This window comes from Somniosus microcephalus, chromosome 2 (assembly GCF_052327205.1).
Source record: "Somniosus microcephalus isolate GS21.2 chromosome 2, FLI_Smic_1.0, whole genome shotgun sequence".
Lineage (NCBI taxonomy): Eukaryota > Metazoa > Chordata > Chondrichthyes > Squaliformes > Somniosidae > Somniosus > Somniosus microcephalus.
Window position 1 is genome coordinate 312,416,816 of NC_140988.1, and position 19,256 is coordinate 312,436,071.

Below are 19,256 nucleotides of genomic sequence, written 5' to 3' on the forward strand. Positions count from 1 at the left end.
CAATGCTGATGAGTGTGAAAGGAATAGTTTGGGCATTGTAGAGATGCTTTATGTTGTTGGTGTGGGGTGGTGCCAACCTGGCGCATCATGTGACAGCCAGGGTGTGCAGCGTCAAGTGAAGTAAATGTGGCCATGGCGAGGCCATCCCTGGCGTCCCAGGCAGCAAAGAGGTCAGGTGCTGATGTCCTCTGTCCTGTGCAGCATCAGGTGATTGCGGAGAAGTTTGGTGTTGTTGGTGCTGCTGGTGTTGGGCTGATCGTGGTCAGATTCTGAGGACCAAGGTGAGAGAGTATAAAGTGCACGCATGCTGATGGAATAGATGGCAGATGAAGTCGAGATGACAGAAGCGATCCATCAATGGTGGGCGAGGTAATAAGGTCAGACTGGATGGAGACTTGTGTAAAGACTTGCAGCATTCTGAATCTGTAGTGGAAATGCAATTTAGAGAAGCTAGTGGTTAAGGGAACATTTCTCAATCAGCTGGGAGCTTTGACTTGACATTTGAAGCTGTCAACTCATTAGCTGATTCAATGGCCAGTGACCTCCCACCTCAGCTTCACAGACGCGGTCTAGGCACAGCGGAAAACCGCTGGGCAATCTGTCAAATTCAAAAATCTGGGGAAAAAAAGCATTGTTAAGTGGCTGTAAACAAGCCACTAATGATTTGAATTGGATCCCCCGCCGCTACCTGTCGGGTCTGCTCAGTGCTGGCAGACCCGACATCGGGAAATGCAAGTGTGCACGTTTTGACAGCGGGTTCCTGACCCACTGTCAATCATTTAAAATTTCACAGCTGACCCGCCACCAATCGGATCCGCTGAATGCTGGCAAAATCGTGCCCTCTGTTTCCTGTACAAAGACACCTAAATCTCTCTGAACACCAACATTTAATAGTTTCTCACCATTTAAAAAAATTCTGTTTTTCTATTCTTCCTACAAAATCTCATATTTCCCCACATTATACTCCATCTCCCACCTTATTGCCCACTCACTTAACCTGTCTATATTCCTTTGCAAGCTCCTCACAGCTTACTTTCCCACCTAGCTTTGTACTGTCATCAAATTTAGATACATTCCACTCGGTCCCTTCATCTAAGTCATTAATATAGATAGTAAACATCTGAGGACCAAGCACTGATCCTTATAGCACCCCACTAGTTACAGCCTGCCAACCGGAAAATGACCTACTCTGTTTTCTGTCAGTTAACCAATCCTCTCTCTGCTACCCACGACCCCATGAGCTCTTATCTTGCGTAACAACTTTTTATGTGGCACCTTATTGAATGCCTTTTTGGAAATCCAAATATACTACATCCAATTGTTCCCCTTCATCCACCCTGCTAGTTACATCCTCAAAAAACTCAAATAAATTTGTTAAACACGATTTCCCTTTCATAAAACCATGTTGACTCTGCCTAATCCTGTTATGATTTTCTAAGTGACCTGTTACCACTTCCTTAATAATGGATTCCAGCATTTCCCCAACAACCGATGCCAGTGACAATGAAGGAACGGCGATATATTTCCAATTCAGGATGGTGTGTAACTTGGAGGTGGTGGTGTTCCCCTGCACCTGCTGCCCTTGTCCTTCTAGGTGGAAGAGGTCGTGGGTTTGGGAGGTGCTGCTGAAGAAGCCTTGGCAAGTTGTTGCAGTGCATCTTTTTGATGGTACACACTGCAGCCACGGTACGCTGGTGGTGGAGGGAGTGAATGTTTAAGGTGGTGGATGGGGTGCCAATCAAGCGGGCTGCTTTGTCTTGGTGTCGAGCTTCTTGAGTGTTGTTGGAGCTGTACTTATCCAGGCAAATGGAGAGCATTCCATCACACTCCTGGCTTGTGCCTTGTAGATGGTGGAAAGGCTTTGGGGAGTCAGGAGGTGAGACAGCCCAATACCTATTCAAACGATAGATATTGGGCTGTCCCAGGGATCATATCACTGCTTACTGTGATCTTGCACATGCCACCACATGCATTCTACTATCTTTTAGAGGGCAGACTGAAAAGCACTCCAGCGAGGCAAGTCCAATTGTAAACCAATAAACTAGGCTATTTTACCCGAGAAGTATTAATAGATTGAACATAGTTTTCCACTGAGAGTGAAACAATTCTCTACTGCTCCTTGTAACATCAAAATAATAAATGATGCAACTCTGCCCCTCTGCTACATATTTTATAAGCTAGCAATCTGAATTAATTGGCAGTAACCTAACTCTTACAGGACAGACACGTTTATACCGTAGCAAAAAAACTCTCACTCAACTACTTGCGCCTTTAATGTAGTAAAATGGCCCAAAGTGCTTCACGGAGCATTAACAAGAGATTAGGACAGATGATCTAAAGCTTGGTCAAAGAGGTCGGTTTTAAGGACCATCTTAAAGGAGGAAAGAGAAGCGGAGAGGTTTAGGGAGGGAATTCCAGAGCTTAGGGCCTTGGCAGCTGAAGGCACTGCCGCCACTGATGGAGCGATTAAAATTGGGAGCGATTAAAATTGGGCTCAAGAGGCCAGAATTGGAGGAGCGCAGAGATATTTCAAGCTATATGATATGCCAACCTTTGAAGATGCCCTCTTGTATTTTAACTAAGATTTAAGACTCAACAGATTGCTGCACTGTTGTCTTTTTTGGTGTATGACCAAAGGGTACAGGAATATTCAGGTAGTACCCTGGGATAGAAAGGTACGGTGCAAAAGGCTCCCACTGCTATTAAAAACAGAACTGCAATGTGCTCACATTGCCCGTTCATCACTGGATGTTAGAATGTTAGAATTTAACACAGCTGCCAAAAACAGTTGTTTTGTTGCCTTATGTTTTGCAGATGTTATCATTTAAAATCAAAATGCTGAGCAATGTGTTTCGTTTCAAATGGAACTGACCGCTGCTCCTGTTCCCTCCCCTAGTCTTCTCTCGTTCTGTAAGGAAAGAGCAGAGTACAGTTCCATTTATAATCAAAAGCATGATGTTCAGCATCTGAATTGAAATTAGAAAATATAAATTGTGACAGGAAAGCAATACATTAAATGCACACATTTTGAAACATCCTTTAGTGCAAACATGTATTTTCAAAAACAATTATTAGGAATGCAGTTTTAAGAATTTACTCGAGAAATGCTGATTGATTTCAATTAAACATTTTCGATAATTTAAATCAAACAGATCGTTAGAAAACACCATTTCAATGAATTCAAGCTCACACTCAATGAACTGGGAGGTATTTTGTACATATTGTTTGCGAGGCTCCACCATATACAAAGAGCTGCTTTGTTTGTATATGAAAGTGAATACTTTTGCTGTATATAGCTCATAGCTATTATCTTTTGGAGTAACAAAGGAACAATCGATCTATCAACATGTGAAACAAAGCTTTAGTTGCAACTCATCCCAGTGCATAACATGTGGTAACATCAGCTTTTCAATTTATTGCAATCACAGCAAGCTGGCAAAGTGCAGCAAAATTCAGTGAATGGTGAAACACCCAGCAGCAGCAAATCTGCATTTATCCTAAACAAATGCTCCTCAGTTGATAATTACGCTCACTCCATAATTACACTCACTCCACAGTATCCAAGCCGTAGAGCTCAGGAAGGTTATAGGTTTGATTTTCTGGTCTCTGCTATGTTAGATGATCTCAACCAGGCCAGTAGTAGAGGTGCTACACTTGGCCTCAGTGGTCCTGGGCTAGGGAGTGGGTGGAGGTAAATCGATGAAAGTTTGCACTCCTGATTGCTATTTAGTGAGTAGCTAGAAAGTCCACGTGTCAGGGGAGGATAGGATCAGGATCCATTGTGAAAATCTGCTTTAATAGCCTGCTTTCACTCACAGTCTAAGTTTATACATGAAGAATGACCATTTGGACGAAGGTACTGGAGAGAACCTAATGGTCCGGATTTTGCGGAGGTAATGATGGCAAAACTGTCAGTGTTCACAGTCATTACCCCTCTGAAACTGGCCATAACTTCAGGATTTAGCGCATGCACAGATAAACGCAGAAATCCTGGAATTGCTGTCAGTAATTCCCTGTTTGTGTGGAACTCCCCAAACCCGGCAATCACTGAAGTCACTTGAACTGACGAAAACTTTTCTGCTCTAATATCGCCGTTAAAAAAGTTAAGCCTTATTGAAAGAGGTGTAACTGGGTTTACATAAGATATATGGCACAGAAACAGGCCATTCGGCCCAACCAGTCCATGCTGGCGTTTATGCTCCACACGAGCCTCCTCCCGTCTTTCCTCATCTAACTCTATCAGCATAACCCTCTATTCCCTTCTCCCTCATATGCTTGTGTAGCCTCCCCTTCAATGCAATTCGCTTCAGCCACTCCCTGTGGTAGCGAGTTCCACATTCTCACCACTCTCTGGGTAAAGAAGTATCTTCTGAATTCCCTATTGGATTTCTTGGTGACTATCTTATATTGATGGCCTCTAGTTATGCTCCTCCCCACGAGTGGAAACATTCTCTCTGTATCCATTCTATTAAATACTTTCATAATTTTAAAGACCTCTATTAGGTCACCCCTCAGCTTTTTTCAAGAGAAAAAAGAGACCCAGCCTGTTCATCCTTTCCTGATATGTATACGCTCGCATTTCTGGTATCATTCTAGTAAATCTTCTCTGCACCTTCTCCAGTGCCTCTGTATCCTTTTTTATAATATGGCTACCAGAACTGTACGCAGTACTTTAAGTGTGGTCTAACCAAGTGTAATACCCACTGGAAATGTTATGTACGCTAAGTATGGTTATCAATCTTTAACTTAAACACTGTATTATCATTGTTATAAATCCCTGGGTTAAAGTTGCCCATGTGAAGGTACGGCAAGAACTTTTAAGGACACAATGTGACTAAGAGCAGACTTTCCATAATTCTGCACCAGTATCAACTGTTGCAGACAGTGAGGCTGCGCAGTCTCCAGGCAGAAACCCCAGGAGGAAGGGGTGGAGTCGGGTTTTTCGAGCGGGAAAACGCGAGCGACTGGAAGAAAAGAGGGCAGGAGCTCTGAAAAGAGGGCTCAGGAGCTCTGAAAAGAGGGCTCAGGAGGCAAATGGCAGCCGCATCCCGTCCCGGGCTTCCAAACTCGGCCGCCGCCCTTCGTATTAGTAGCTCTGCATCCAGAACTCAAAGTGGGATTCAGTGATCGTGAAGAGAATTCAACGAAGGGGTTCGGAGTCGTAAGTCTTGCAGACATTATACATACCATGAGCTCCAACTTAAGCGCGCCAACGAAAGAGTGCACTCGAATTTGGACACAGGGACAGATTCTCCTTTGAATCCATATAAATGGAGAATGTATGTTTATTATGTCTAGATTCATTCTAATGTATGCAAATATCTAATTTAGGTCATTGACCCGTAATCTTCTTATACTGTCTGACGTTAAAACTATAAAGTAAGATAATTAGAATTAAGCCATTGTAGTAGTGATCTCCTTACTGGACTATAGAATGCTGTCTACAACAGAGACCACATCTCACATATATCTAGAGAACCGTGAAGGGGTTACATTTTGGGGGCTCGTCCGGGATTGTGGTCTATTTATGTCAGTAAACTAACAGTATTGAATGCTCATTGCTAAGAGAGTGGTTTGTGGTTTCTACTGGGCTGTTTGAGCATAAAAGATGGATGTTATTGAGGTTGAAGCTTGGTGCAAATGGAAGCAGATAGCTACTACCCATGCCATTGTGCTGAATGGTGTTGCTAACGATGACCCTGATGATGTCTTGCTAAGGGCTCTGAATTGTGTCAAAGCCTTTGGAAAGGTTAGGATAGTTGAGCGCTGCTTGGATACAGCTACCAAGAAGCAGTTTGTGTTGATCCAGACATCAGAGAACCTGAGAGGTCATGGTTTACCTGAGGCAGTTGGGCTTGCTGAAGAGGCTGGTCCCTGGCCAGTTCAGTTTGTCCCTATTACTACTAAGGAAGAAGAAGGGTTTCAGACCAAGTTGTTGTCATTCTTGAGACAAGAAGGAAAGACTGTTGCTGATGTCAAAGGTCTGATAGGTCCTTCGGCCCTGGATATGAACACTCAGTTGGTCAGTGCCATTAGTTCTCTGGTGGATAAATGCACCAATCTGCCCTTCGAGGCTCAGGGATACCGTAAGCTCCGTATGTTCTCAGGAGTGAGACCAACTCCCAGTGGGGAAGAGGAGTACGACGCCTGGGCTGAGCAGACCCTGCCTCTGCTGGAGGAATGGCAGTGCAGTGACAATGTGAAGAGGCAGAGAGTAGTAGAAAGCCTTACGGGTCCTGCTGCTGACATTGTAAGATTCTTAAAGGTGCAGAACACCTCTGCTACTTCCTTTGACTACATGCAGGCTCTAGAAACTGCCTTTGGAACTACTGAAACCATTTCAGATTTGATGGTCAGATTCAGAAGCACATTCCAGTGTGAGGGAGAGAAGCTGTCCAGTTATCTGCTGAGAATAGACAAACTGCTGCATTGTATGTTACGGAAAAGAGGGATTGAGTTGCCTGAAATGAATCGGTTCCGCATTGAACAGGTTGTGCGAGGTGCATTGCTCGAAGACGTGACTGCTCTTCGCATACGCATGACCCATAAGTTGCGAGATCCACCTACCTTCACTGAGCTGCTAAGGGAAGTCAGAGAGGAGGAGGATATGCTTCAGGCCCGGAATGTAGCAAAGAGTGCTGTGATGTCCAAGCTTGTGACTCCTGTTACAGTTCCTACTCCTAAGGGTGATGTCAACCCTGAGATGGAGCAGCTGAAGAAGGAAATAAATGTCATGAGAGCCGAGATGGCATATTTTCGGTCTAAGCCCAACACAGAAAGGGATGACGCACGGGTGCAAAAGGTTGAACACCCTGCGAAGTCTAACAGCACAATGAATGATTCCTCTAAAGGATATCCCCATGAAGGAGATAGACCTGGAGTCTTTTGTTATAACTGTGGAAAGGATGGACATTTCAAGCGAGAATGTAGAGGTGAGGAAAATCTAAAAAAAGTAAATGACCGCCTCATAAAACTTACCAAGAAGTCGGGAAACTACTAAGGGGCACAGTAACGGAACGGCCTGCTGCCCCTGTAGTTAAGACACATTCCGCTAAGTGCAATAATAGACGAGGGGATATGAAAGACATCATACCTGAAGGTTTAGTAGGGCCGAGTTCTGCTGTATCAATACAGATTGAAGGCATTTATACTAAAGCTATCCTCGACACGGGTTCTCAGGTTACCATACTGTACAGATCCTTCTATGACCGATACCTGACGCATTTGCCGTTAACCCCAATCAATCAGTCTTCTGCAGATCTGGGGCCTTAGTCCTGCTGATTACCCATATGATGGCTATTTGTCGCTGAGGTTGGAGTTCTTGGAAGCTGATGTAGGGACCACTGAGACCATTGATGCACTTGTGTTGGTTTGCCCTGACCCCATGGTGAAAGGTGAGGTTTCCATACTGGTTGGCAGTAATACACCCATAGTGAGACGACTCCTGACAAGCTGCAAAGAGCAGGGAGGTGAAAACTTCTTGAGCACCAGACACATTCACCGTTTTCAAAAAGGCTTTTGAGAAACTGCCTGAACTTTCTTCCGACGTAGATGATAGCAAAAGAGGAACTGTGTGGTACGTTCGAGCCAAACCTATCACCCTGCATCCTGGAGGAGTGGCTAGAATCCCTGGGATACCAAAATTCCCTGGAACGCCAGGTACTGAAGCCATTCTGATAGAGTCACCTGATGATCCTGCAGAAGAGTCACGGTTTCCAAATGAGCTTCTGGTGAGACCAGAGTTGCAGACCCCGACAGCTGTGATGTCAAGGAGTTACAGTGACCGTGAGGAATATGTCAGGCAAAGGAATCACATTGAGGAAAGGAATGCCGATTGCGCATCTGTTTCCTGTAAATGTACTGTCGTCACATGTGAAGGAAGAGTCCAAAGTTAACTCAACCGGAGATCTGACACCCTCCTCCTTCAACTTTGGAGATTCATTCGTTCCTAAAGAATGGAAGGGCCGATTAGTCAGGAAGATGATGGAGCGGAGAGGAGTTTTCTCTACTCATGAGTTTGATGTTGGTTGTAGTAAGAGTACTCGCCATTCTATCAGAATTACCGAGGATAAACCCTTTCGGGAGAGGTCTCGACGGCTGGCACCAGCTGACATCGAAGCAGTGGGACAACACCTGTCGCAGTTAAAAGAAGCTGAGATCATTGCCGAGTCCAGGAGTCCTTATGCATCTCCTATAGTGGTGGTGAGGAAAAAGAACGGAAAGATTCGGATGTGTGTGGACTTTAGGACACTTAACAGACGTACTATTCCCGACCAATACACCATTCCAAGAATTGAGGATGCACTGGCTTGTCTTAATGGAAGCAAGTGGTTCAGTGTGTTGGATCTCAGAAGTGGATACTACCAAATACCGATGAGTGAATCGGACAAAGAAAAGACAGCCTTTATATGTCCAGTTGGGTTCTACCAATTTGAAAGGATGCCACAGGGAGTTTCAGGCGCTCCAGCAACTTTTCAAAGAATAATGGAACAAACAGTTGGGGACATGAACTTGCTCGAAGTATTGGTGTACTTGGATGATATCATTGTGTTTGGGGCAACCCTTGAAGAACACGAAGCTCGGTTGCTGAAAGTGCTTGGTCGCCTGGAGGATGAAGGTCTTAAGCTATCATTGGACAAGTGTCAGTTTTGCCAAACATCCGTGTCCTATGTGGGGCATATTGTATCACAGGATGGAGTAGCCACAGATCCATCCAAGATCGAAGCTGTTACCACATGGCCCAAACCGAACACAGTGACTGCCTTGCGGTCATTTCTTGGGTTCTGCGGATATTACAGGCGCTTTGTGCAGAATTACTCCAAAGTGGCCCATCCTCTGAATCAGCTGCTGGCTGGTTACCTCCCACCAGCCGAGAGGAAGAAAAAGGCTAAAGGTAAAGAGAACAAGGACTACTTCAAACCCTCTGAGCCTTTTGGTGTTAGATGGGATGAGAAATGCGAAGAGGCCTTCCACACCTTAAAGCAAAGTCTTACTCAAGCCCCCGTGTTGGCTTTTGCAAACCCACAGCTGCCATATGTGCTACACGTGGATGCCAGTCAAGAAGGGTTGGGTGGTGTGTTGTATCAGGACCAAGGAGCAGGACTGAGACCTGTAGCGTTCATCAGTCGCAGTCTTACGCCATCAGAGCGTAACTACCCAGCTCATAAGCTAGAATTCTTGGCGTTGAAGTGGGGGGTGGTGGATAAGCTGCAGGATTATCTGTATGGAGCGAAGTGTGAAGTGAGGACAGACAATAATCCATTAACCTATGTGTTGACTTCGGCAAAACTTGATGCCACCGGCCACCGCTGGCTTGCTGCACTATCTGCTTACGACTTTAGTCTCAGGTACAGACCTGGGAACCAGAACATTGACGCAGATGCTCTGTCTCGTCGCCCACACTACCAGAAACCAGAGTGGAAAGATGTTGCTTCAGCAGATGTGAAAGTAATGTGTCAGATGTCCGTGGTATCTGGACCAAAGAATTCATTTCATGCCCGAGAGATTGACCACTTGGGAGCGTCAATGCATGCTGTTCCCCAGGCATTTTGCAACCTTTCCAGTTTGGATGTACAAAACTTACCCATGTTGTGTTCATCTGAAATATCCAAAGCACAACAGGAGGATCCCTGTATCATGAGGTGTTTTCAGCTCTGTCTGGGTGATATTACACAGAACGACAAATCAAAACATCCTGACTGTCATCTGCTCCTAAGAGAATGGGACCACTTGGAAATTAAAGAGGGAGTGTTGTGTAGAATCACTCACCCACCCACTAAACCATGTCATTCACAGTTGGTCCTGCCTGAAAAGTACAGGGAAATAGTGATGAAGTCTTTGCATGATGACGCAGGTCATCTGGGAGTAGATAAGACCTATGGGTTGGTCAAGGACAGATTCTATTGGCCGCGTATGAAGTCTGCGGTTGAGGAGTTCTGCAAGTCCTGTGCACGTTGTGTCCAGAGAAAGACTTTACCTAAAAGAGTTGCTCCTCTGTTTCACATGCAAAGTGATGGACCTCTAGACCTTGTCTGTATGGATTTTCTGTCCATCGAACCCGATTCCAGCAATACCACAAATGTCTTGGTCATTACAGATCATTATACTCGCTACGCCCAAGCTTTTCCCACAAAGGATCAGAAAGCATCCACCGTTGCCAAAGTGTTGTGGGAGAAATACTTCATCCACTATGGACTGCCAAAGCGAATACACAGTGATCAAGGTAGAGACTTTGAAAGTAGACTTATACATGAGTTGTTGTCCATGCTCGGGATTGAGAAGTCAAGAACAACTCCATACCATCCTCAGGGAGATCCTCAACCTGAGCGGTTTAACCGTACTTTGTTAGACATGCTTGGAACGCTGGATTCAAAGCGAAAGAACAAGTGGAGTCGGCACATTGGACATCTTGTTCATTCTTATAATTGTACCCTGATATACCTATCAATTCAGTCCATGAAAAGCGACGAGTTAAGATAGTAACTATAGGTTTTTATTGGCTAAATAACAGAGCCCACCCTCGTGGGCGATCGGTTCCAACAAGGGAGAATACTAGCTAAGCGGTCACCTTTATACCTGGGCAAGCAGGCGGAGCCATGGGTGGAGTCAGCTGAGGTAAGCCCAAGTATAGCAGTGTGCATGGCAAGAGGTAACCTTGTGTATCGATAACAACAGTGTAAACAGTGATAACAACAGTGTAACAATAGTGAACGGTTGTGAACGGTAACAATGGTTTACCACATACCCGAAATGACGCTACTGGTTTTTCACCGTACTACCTCACGTTTGGACGTGAAGCGAGGATGCCGGTGGATTTGTGTTTCGGAGTATCCATTGATGGCACATCACAGAGAACTTACCTCAAGTATGTATCTGACATCATGAGAAAGGAATTGCAAGCTGCTTATGAACTTGCTGAGTCTGTTTCTGGCAAACAGAATAAAGGAAATAAGCAGAGGTATGACCAGAAGATCCGTTTTTCCCAAACATGCCTGGTGACCGAGTTCTCATACGGAACCTAGGACTTCAAGGGAAACATAAGTTAGCAGACCGCTGGGCTTCTACACCTTACATTGTTGAAAGTCAAATGTCACAACTACCTGTGTTTCGGCTAAAACCTGCAGGTGGGAATGGACCCATAAAAATACTGCACCGGAATCATATCCTGCCATTGGGACAGCAAGTGCGTCTGGATCCGCCAGCGGATAATGAGCTGACACCTAGTAGGAGAACCCTGCAGAGAAGGAGGAAAAAAACGAGAAACCAGGAAAACTTTGTTCCAGGAGACAGAAAACCCATGACACCGTGTGTGGATCATGAGGAACCTGATGAGTCGGAATATGAAGAATGGGATCTATGGTACGACCTCCCAGAAAGACGCATAAGACAGAATCTGGATGAATTGTCTGAACCATTTAGCTCAGACTTGGACATGGTCTGGGAAGAACCAGATGCTTCCGAGAAGGAGATAAAAGAGACTGAAAGGCATGATAACAAAGGAACCAACGCCTCCAACGTAGTTGAAGGAACTGAAGACCGGGTATCCGAAATAAGGAGCTCACAGCGAGTTAAGAAAGTTCCTGAAAGATTGACATACAGTACACTAGGAGTGCCAAGTGTAATGATAGCCCCTACGGTTCGATATGTTACCTCCCTGTATACATGGTTGGGAAGCATGCAACCACTTATGTGTAAAGTTCATTAGTCATGGGGACATGCCTATATTTGGTAGGGGGGGAGTGTAATACCCACTGGAAATGTTATGTACGCTAAGTATGGTTATCAATCTTTAACTTAAGACACTATTATCATTGTTATAAATCCCTGGGTTAAAGTTGCCTATGTGAAGGTACGGCAAGAACTTTTAAGGACACAATGTGACTAAGAGCAGACTTTCCATAATTCTGCACCAGTATCAACTGTTGCAGACAGTGAGGCTGTGCAGTCTCCAGGCAGAAACCCCAGGAGGAAGGGGTGGAGTCGGGTTTTTCGAGCGGGAAAACGCGAGCGACTGGAAGAGGGCAGGAGCTCTGAAAAGAGGGCTCAGGAGGCAAACGGCTGCCGCATCCCGTCCCGGGCTTCCAAACTCGGCCGCCGCCCTTCGTATTAGTAGCTCTGCATCCAGAACTCAAAGTGGGATTCAGTGATCGTGAAGAGAATTCAACGAAGGGGTTCGGAGTCGTAAGTCTTGCAGACATTATACATACCATGAGCTCCAACTTAAGCGCGCCAACGAAAGAGTGCACTCGAATTTGGACACAGGGACAGATTCTCCTTTGAATCCATGTAAATGGAGAATGTATGTTTATTATGTCTAGATTCATTCTAATGTATGCAAATGTCTAATTTAGGTCATTGACCCGTAATCTTCTTATACTGTCTGACGTTAAAACTATAAAGTAAGATCATTAGAATTAAGCCATTGTAGTAGTGATCTCCTTACTGGACTATAGAATACTGTCTACAACAGAGACCACATCTCACATATATCTAGAGAACCGTGAAGGGGTTACACAAGGTTTGATACAGGTTTAGCATAACTTCCCTACTTTTCAATTCTATCCCTCTGGAAATAAACTCTAGTGCTTGGTTTGCTTTTTTATGGCATTGTTAAGCTGTGTTGCAACTTTTAGTGATTTGTGTATTTGTACTCCGAGATCCCTTTGTTCCTCTACCCCACCTAGACTCGCACCCTCCAAGTAATAAGTGACCTCCCTATTCTTCCTACCAAAATGTAATACCTCACATTTATCTGTGTTGAACTGCATTTCCCAATTCTGCAAGTTTATTAATGTCCTCCTGTAATTTGTTGCCGTCCTCCTCAGTATTGACTATCCCCCCAATTTGGTTTAACAGCGTATTGACTGAACAACCGTTCTGGCCCTGAAAAACTAATTTTACATGTCAAATTTCTCCATTAAGATTAAGATTACTAGATTTTTAAAATAAAAGTATTTTTTTTAAATTGTTTTTAAGTTTATATTTCAGCTTCTACCTTAACCCCATGTGTATGTCCCAATCTTTATTTTGCTCTCTGTAAAAAAAATTAAAAAGTGAATAATAAAAGCTGCTTTTTATTTCGGGGTTCGCTGCCTGTGAGAATTCTTCAATGTGATTGGCTGCTTAGATAGCTTGATGACATCACTGCTGCTGTACACTGGAGATCCCCTATAGACAGCACTACAATCAAACTAACATCGAGAAAGCTAAAGTTTTCACCACAGAGATCAGGAGACCTTTCTGGGCAGCTTTCATTGAGGTCAGCGGCAATCGCCATCGCTTCGCTGCTGACTGCAAGTTCTGGGCCATTGTGTTCAGAAAAGGAATAAAATTGCAGTGGGCAGAAAAACAGAAGAAGCTACTTGGTGAGATTTTCTTAATTTGAAAAAAATTACAGCATAAGCATTAAACAATAACATTCCTCTAATATTTGTTTATTGTATTTTCACCCTCAGCTTCTGGATTTCTTTGGTCTTTCTCCTCTTCCAGATCCAGGATGTTTGCCCCCTTTGCCCATCCCTTCTCCTCCTTGTCTTTTTTTCCTTTGAGTCAGTGCCTCCTCTTTTAAAGAATGTATCCACAAAGCATCAAAGGACCCAGGAGCCTGGTAACCTGGCTCATTTGTAGGCAGAACGTCTTTGGACAACAGAACGCAAATGGCAGGAAGGTTTCTTTTTACAGTTAAACTATCTAGCCCTGCCTCAGCGACAATGGGCTCCCAGAGTTCCTCAACCTGTTTATAAAACAGTTTGGTAATTTGATGGAGGCCTTTTAATCTTCTCTTCATGATTTCCACACAGGTGATTGCTTTGCTGACTGCTTTCCCAGTGCCAGTGAAAAGGATCTCTCTGGTATTGGCTGATTCCATCTTTCCGATGGCATATCCCATGAGATTCCTTATTTTACTGCCTTCCTTCACCTTCATTTCAATAATATCTTTTGGAAGATTGGCGATTGGCTGCGGACAAGCCAGTTCTGTGATTTTTGTTTTCTGGTAATTTTCCATTTTAAGAAATTTCTTGCAATTCCGAACAGATGAAAATCAGAACCTGTAATTATAAATGTGTAAATATTAGTTGCTTACATCTGCGAAACTGAGACTCTGTCGAATCCAGTTTGTCTGTCATTCTAATTTATTGTAAAATCATTAAAAATGCATGTTATTCTTGAAGGTGCTGACTCACCCTAAGGCACAGACACTGACAACCTTCAAGTAGCTCATTCAAATGACCATTCCACATGTGACAGCAAGTTACTCAACAATGGAGGCATCACAAACAAGCCTGATCCTGTCCTCACTTGTCATCCATAGAGGCACATTCCAGCTGGAGTTAGGAGATAACAATCGGGTGTGGGAACCCAGGCTGATGATTCCCAACCTAACCTGGGAGACTGAGGGCAACTATAGTATCCATACTGTTGCACCAACTGAGATCAATTAGCACAACACTGACTGAAGATTGAATTGGGCCTTCCTGACCTATTGTTCAGCAGCAACCCAGCGACACATATATCCACTAAATTACAGCGTGCAACATTTCAGAGTGAAATTCCACTGTGTGCCACCTAAAGGACACTACTGTAGCAGGAAGTGCTTTGTGTAGATTTTCAATTGTTCACATTATGTCTCTCCCACCCAGCCCATATTTTAAATCTTGTGGATGTCAATAGTATCGCTGTAGCCATTGGGAAATTGCTATTTTCTAAACTTTACAGCAATTCCATTTCTATGCTGTTTACCATTACCCTATAGAATCACTGAATTTTACTTTCTGTATTATTTATAGAAACAGCCAAGCGCGAACTGTTCACTTGTCTTAGTTGGCTGCACTGTCGTATTAAGAGTCAGAACGTCATGGGTCCAAATCCCAAAGAGCAGGGAGTCTCGCAGTTTCCTGTTTTAGGTGGTGGTTGAGGGATCCATATTCAGAGAATCTATGGACACCACTGAATTGGAGGTGGGGCTTGACTTATGTCAGTGCACAATAGCAAACAGTCTACAGAGTCTATTTAAAAATATTTTCTGCAAAATACAGCAAGCAGAACTCATGACCAAAACTGCAGGAATGGTTCCCAATAAAAGCAGGGTGATTTCTCCAACAAAATGCAGCGAGTGGAGGATAGTTACAAACAAATTATGTGCGTAAAATCAATCCCAGTCACTTACAGCAGTGCATTCATCAGGCATTATTGGTGGGAGAATTAGCCAATCATTTCCATTTTAGCCAGGAATAGTGATGTCACTATACGCAGCCATAAATATTGGCCAGGACACAGGAGAACTCCCCTGCTTGTCGTCAAAATAGTGCCATGGGATCTTTTATGTCCACTTGAGAGGGCAGCCAGGGCCTCGGTTTAACATCTTATCTGAAAGACAGCACCTCCGACAGTGCAGCACCCCCTCGGTACTGCACTGGAGTGTCAGCCGACATGCATGCTAAACAGCGGAAGCAGCATACTATAGACAGAGGAAAGCAATCCCACAACCAACAGATCAGATCAAAGCTCTGTAGTCCTGCTACATCCAGTTATGAATGCAAAAGACAAGGCTGAAGCATTTGCAACAATCTTTAGCCAGAAGTGCCGAGTAGATGATCCATCTCAGCCTCCTCCTGAGGTCCCCACCATCACAGAAGCCAGTCTTCAGCCAATCCGTTTCACTCAACGGGATATTAAGAAACAGCTGAGCACACTGAATACAGCAAAGGCTACAGGCCCTGACAACATCCCAGCTGTCGTGCTGAAGGCTTGTGCTCCATAACAAGCTGCACGTCTAGCCAAGCTGTTCCAGTACAGCTACAACACTGGCATCTACACGACAAAGTGGAAAATTGTCCAGGTATGTCCTGTCCACAAAAAGCAGGACAAATCCAATCCAGCCAATTATCGCCCCATCAGTCTACTCTCAATCAACAGCAAAGTGATGGGAGGTGTTGTCGACAGTGCTATCAAGCAGCACTTACTCAGCAATAACCTGCTCACCGATGCTGTTTGGGTTCTGCCAGGACCACTCGGCTTCAGACCTCATTAGTCCATGTTTGGACGAAGGCTGTCAAGAGCTGAATTCTAGGTGAGGTGAGAGTGACTTCCCTTGACATCAAGGAGCCCTAGTAAAATTGAAGTCAATGGGAAAACTCTCCACTGGTTGGAGTCATACATTACACAAAGGAAGATGGTTGTGGTTGTTGGAGACCAATCATCTCAGCCCCAGGACATCGCTGCAGGAGTTCCTCAGGGCAGTGTCCTAGGCCCAACCATCTTCAGCTGCTTCATCAATGACCTTCCCTCCATCATAATGTCAGAAGTGGGGAAGCTCACTGATGATTGCACAGTGTTCAGTTCCACTTGCAACTCCTCAGAACGTAAGAATTAGGATCAGGAGTAGGCCATACGGCCCTTCAAGCCTGCTCCACCATTCAATAAGATCATGGCTGATCTTCAACTTCAAGTCCACTTTCCGGCCCGAAGTCAATATCCATTGATTTCCCTAGAGTCCAAAAATCTATCTATCTCAGCCTTCAATATCCTTAATGATTCAGCATCCACAGCCCTTAGGGGTAGAGAATTCCACCCCATAATGAAGCAGTCTGTGCCCACATGCAGCAAGACCTGGAATGCAGGCTTGGGATAATAAGTAGCAAGTAACATTCACGCCACACAAGTGCCAGGCAACGACCATCTCCAACAAGAGAAAGTCTAATCATTCCCTTTAACATTCAATGGCATTACCATTGTCGAATCCCCCAACATTAACAGTCTGGGGGGTCAGCATTGACCAGAAACTTAACAAGCCACATAAATACTGTGGCTACAAGAGCATGTCAGAGGCTAGGTATTCTGTGGTGAGTGACTCACCTGACTGCCCAAAGCCTTTCCACCATCTACAAGGCACAAGTCAGGAGTGTGATGGAATACTCTCCACTTGCCTGGATGAGTGCAGCTCCAACAACACTCAAGAAGCTCGACACCATCCAGGATAAAGCAGCCCACTTGATTGGCACCCCATCCACCACCTAGGACATTCACTCCTTCCACCACCGGCGCTGCAGTGTATACCATCTATGAGATGCACTGCAGCAACTTGCCAAGGCTTCTATGACAGCACCTCCCAAACCCACGACCTCTACCACCTAGAAGAACAAGGGCAGCAGGTGCATGAGACCACCACCACCTCCAGGTTCCCCTCCAGTCACACACCATCCCGACTTGCAAATATATCTCCGTTCCTTCATTGTCGCTGGGTCAAAATCTTGGAACTCCCTCCCTAACGGCACTGTGGGAGAATGGCCCCTTTAATTGCTGCACAGCCCATTCAAATTTCCGCACATGCGCGGTTTTTCCATTTAAAAGCCAGCGAGTCGGCCTTGAGAGACTTCCAGACCACTGTGCAGCCATAGCCATGCAGCTTAATGGGAACATTGCTGTGGGAGTACCTTCACCACACGGGCTGCAGCGGTTGAAGAAGGCCGCTCACCACCTTCTCAAGGGCAATTAGGGATGGGCAATAAATGCTGGCCTTGCCAGCGACACTCACGTCCCGTGAATGAATTTAAAAAAAAATTTGTACTCAAGTCTTTGGAGTGGGACTGGAACCCACAACCGTCTGACTCAGTGGCTGAGCCACGGCTGCCGCTTAAATAAGAGGAACAAACTGCCGATGCTGGAAATCTGAAACAAAAACAGGAAATGTTGGAAATACTCAGCAGGTCAGGCAACATTCCTGAAGACCGAAAGAGAGTTAACGTTTCAGGTTGTCGACTCTTTGTCTGGCAAAAGTTTAAAATGCAACAAGTTTTAAGCAAGTAGAGGCAGGAAAAGGAGGTGGGGGTGGGGGGGGGAAATAAAAGGGAAGGTATGCGATAGGCAGGCGTGATTAAATGACAAAAGGGAGTGGTAATGGGACAAGGAAAGAAACAAAAGATTGTTCTGGAGGAGCTATAAATGGCAACAGCAGAATCATTACCAGCACCTGCTGTCTGAAATAATGTGGGCAGTGGTTGTGATCTGAATTTTTGAACTCAATGTTGAATCAGGACGGCTGTAAAGTGCCTAAACAAAAGATGAGATGTTGTTCCTTGAGCTTCCATGGAGTTTCATTACAACAGTATAGGAAGCCAAGGACAGGAAGGTCAGAGTGGGAGCGGGGCGACCAGGAGCTCAGGATCACGCTTGCGGACTGAACGGAGGTGTTTAGCAAAGTGATCATCCAATCTGCGTTTGGTCTCCCCAATTTAGAGGCGACCGCATAGTGAACAGCGAATACAGTATACTAAATTGAAAGAAGTTCAAGTAAGTCGCTGATTCACCTGGAAGGAGTGTTTGGAGCCTTGGACGGTGGGAAGAGGACGTGAAACAGCAGGTGTTGCATCTCCTGCGCTTGCACGGGAAGGTGCTGTAGGTATGGATGTTGGAGGTGATTGAGCAGTGGACCAGGGTGCCATTTACAGCTCCTCTAAACTCATCTTTTGTTTCTTTACTTGTCCCATTACCATCTCCTTTGTCTTGCACCATCATCCTTTTTGTCATTCAATCACTCCTGCCTTTCAGCCTATCACAGACCTTCCCTTTTGTCCTTTCCTCCCCCTTTTCGTGCCTCTGTACTTAAGAACATAAGAAAGAGTAGGCCATATGGCCCCTCGAGCCTGCTCCGCCATTCAATAAGATAATGGCTGATCATCGACCTCAACTCCACCTTCCCGCCCGATCTCCATATCCCTTGATTTCCCGAGAGTCCAAAAATCTATCTCGACCTTGAATATACTCGACGACTGAGTCTCCACAGCCCTCTGGGGCAGAGAATTCCAAAGATTCACCACCCTCTGAGTGAAGAAATTCCTCCTCATCTCAGTCCAAAATGGCCGAACCCTTACCCTGAGACTATGCCCCCTAGTTCTAAATTCTCCAGCCAGAGAAAACAACCTCTCAGCATCTACCTTGTCAACCCCCTCAGAATCTTATATTGTTGAACCCGTTACATCTCTTAACTTTTTCTAGTTCTGACGAAAGGTCATCGACCTGAAACGTTAACTCTCTTGCTCTCTCCACAGATGCTGCCTGACCTGCCGAGTATTTCCAGCTTTTTCTGTTGGTCATGGTAACTAGTCCACATGTCCAGGAGCTGTGAGCACCCCTGTTGTGCCAGCTGCTGGTTGCTTTACCCTCCGATACTCACCTCTCTCCGCTCAGGCAGACTGCCCAGCTTACTACCGTAAATCGGCTCACTGTCGCGCTGCAACTTGGCCCGCCCCGCTTTGACG

The 19,256-nt window shown here is 45.1% G+C and overlaps 1 protein-coding gene across 3 annotated transcripts; it reads right to left on the reverse strand.

The window, feature by feature from the left end:
• Positions 1 to 13,055: 13,055 nt before the first annotated feature.
• On the reverse strand, positions 13,056 to 19,252 carry rpp25l (ribonuclease P/MRP 25 subunit-like). Of its 3 annotated transcripts, none has more exons than XM_085974029.1 (2): positions 19,172 to 19,252; positions 13,056 to 14,048 (listed from the first exon to the last, which is right to left on the reverse strand). In XM_085974029.1, exon 2 carries the CDS (start codon positions 14,003 to 14,005, stop codon positions 13,451 to 13,453), a length of 555 nt encoding a protein of 184 aa, XP_085830155.1. In that variant the 5' UTR covers positions 14,006 to 14,048; positions 19,172 to 19,252; the 3' UTR covers positions 13,056 to 13,450. The 3 variants fall into 3 exon arrangements, with proteins under 3 accessions (XP_085830155.1, XP_085830161.1, XP_085830166.1); XM_085974035.1 differs by lacking the exon at positions 19,172 to 19,252 and adding an exon at positions 19,059 to 19,157; XM_085974040.1 differs by lacking the exon at positions 19,172 to 19,252 and adding an exon at positions 14,184 to 15,744.
• Between the last annotated feature and the right edge of the window lie 4 nt (positions 19,253 to 19,256).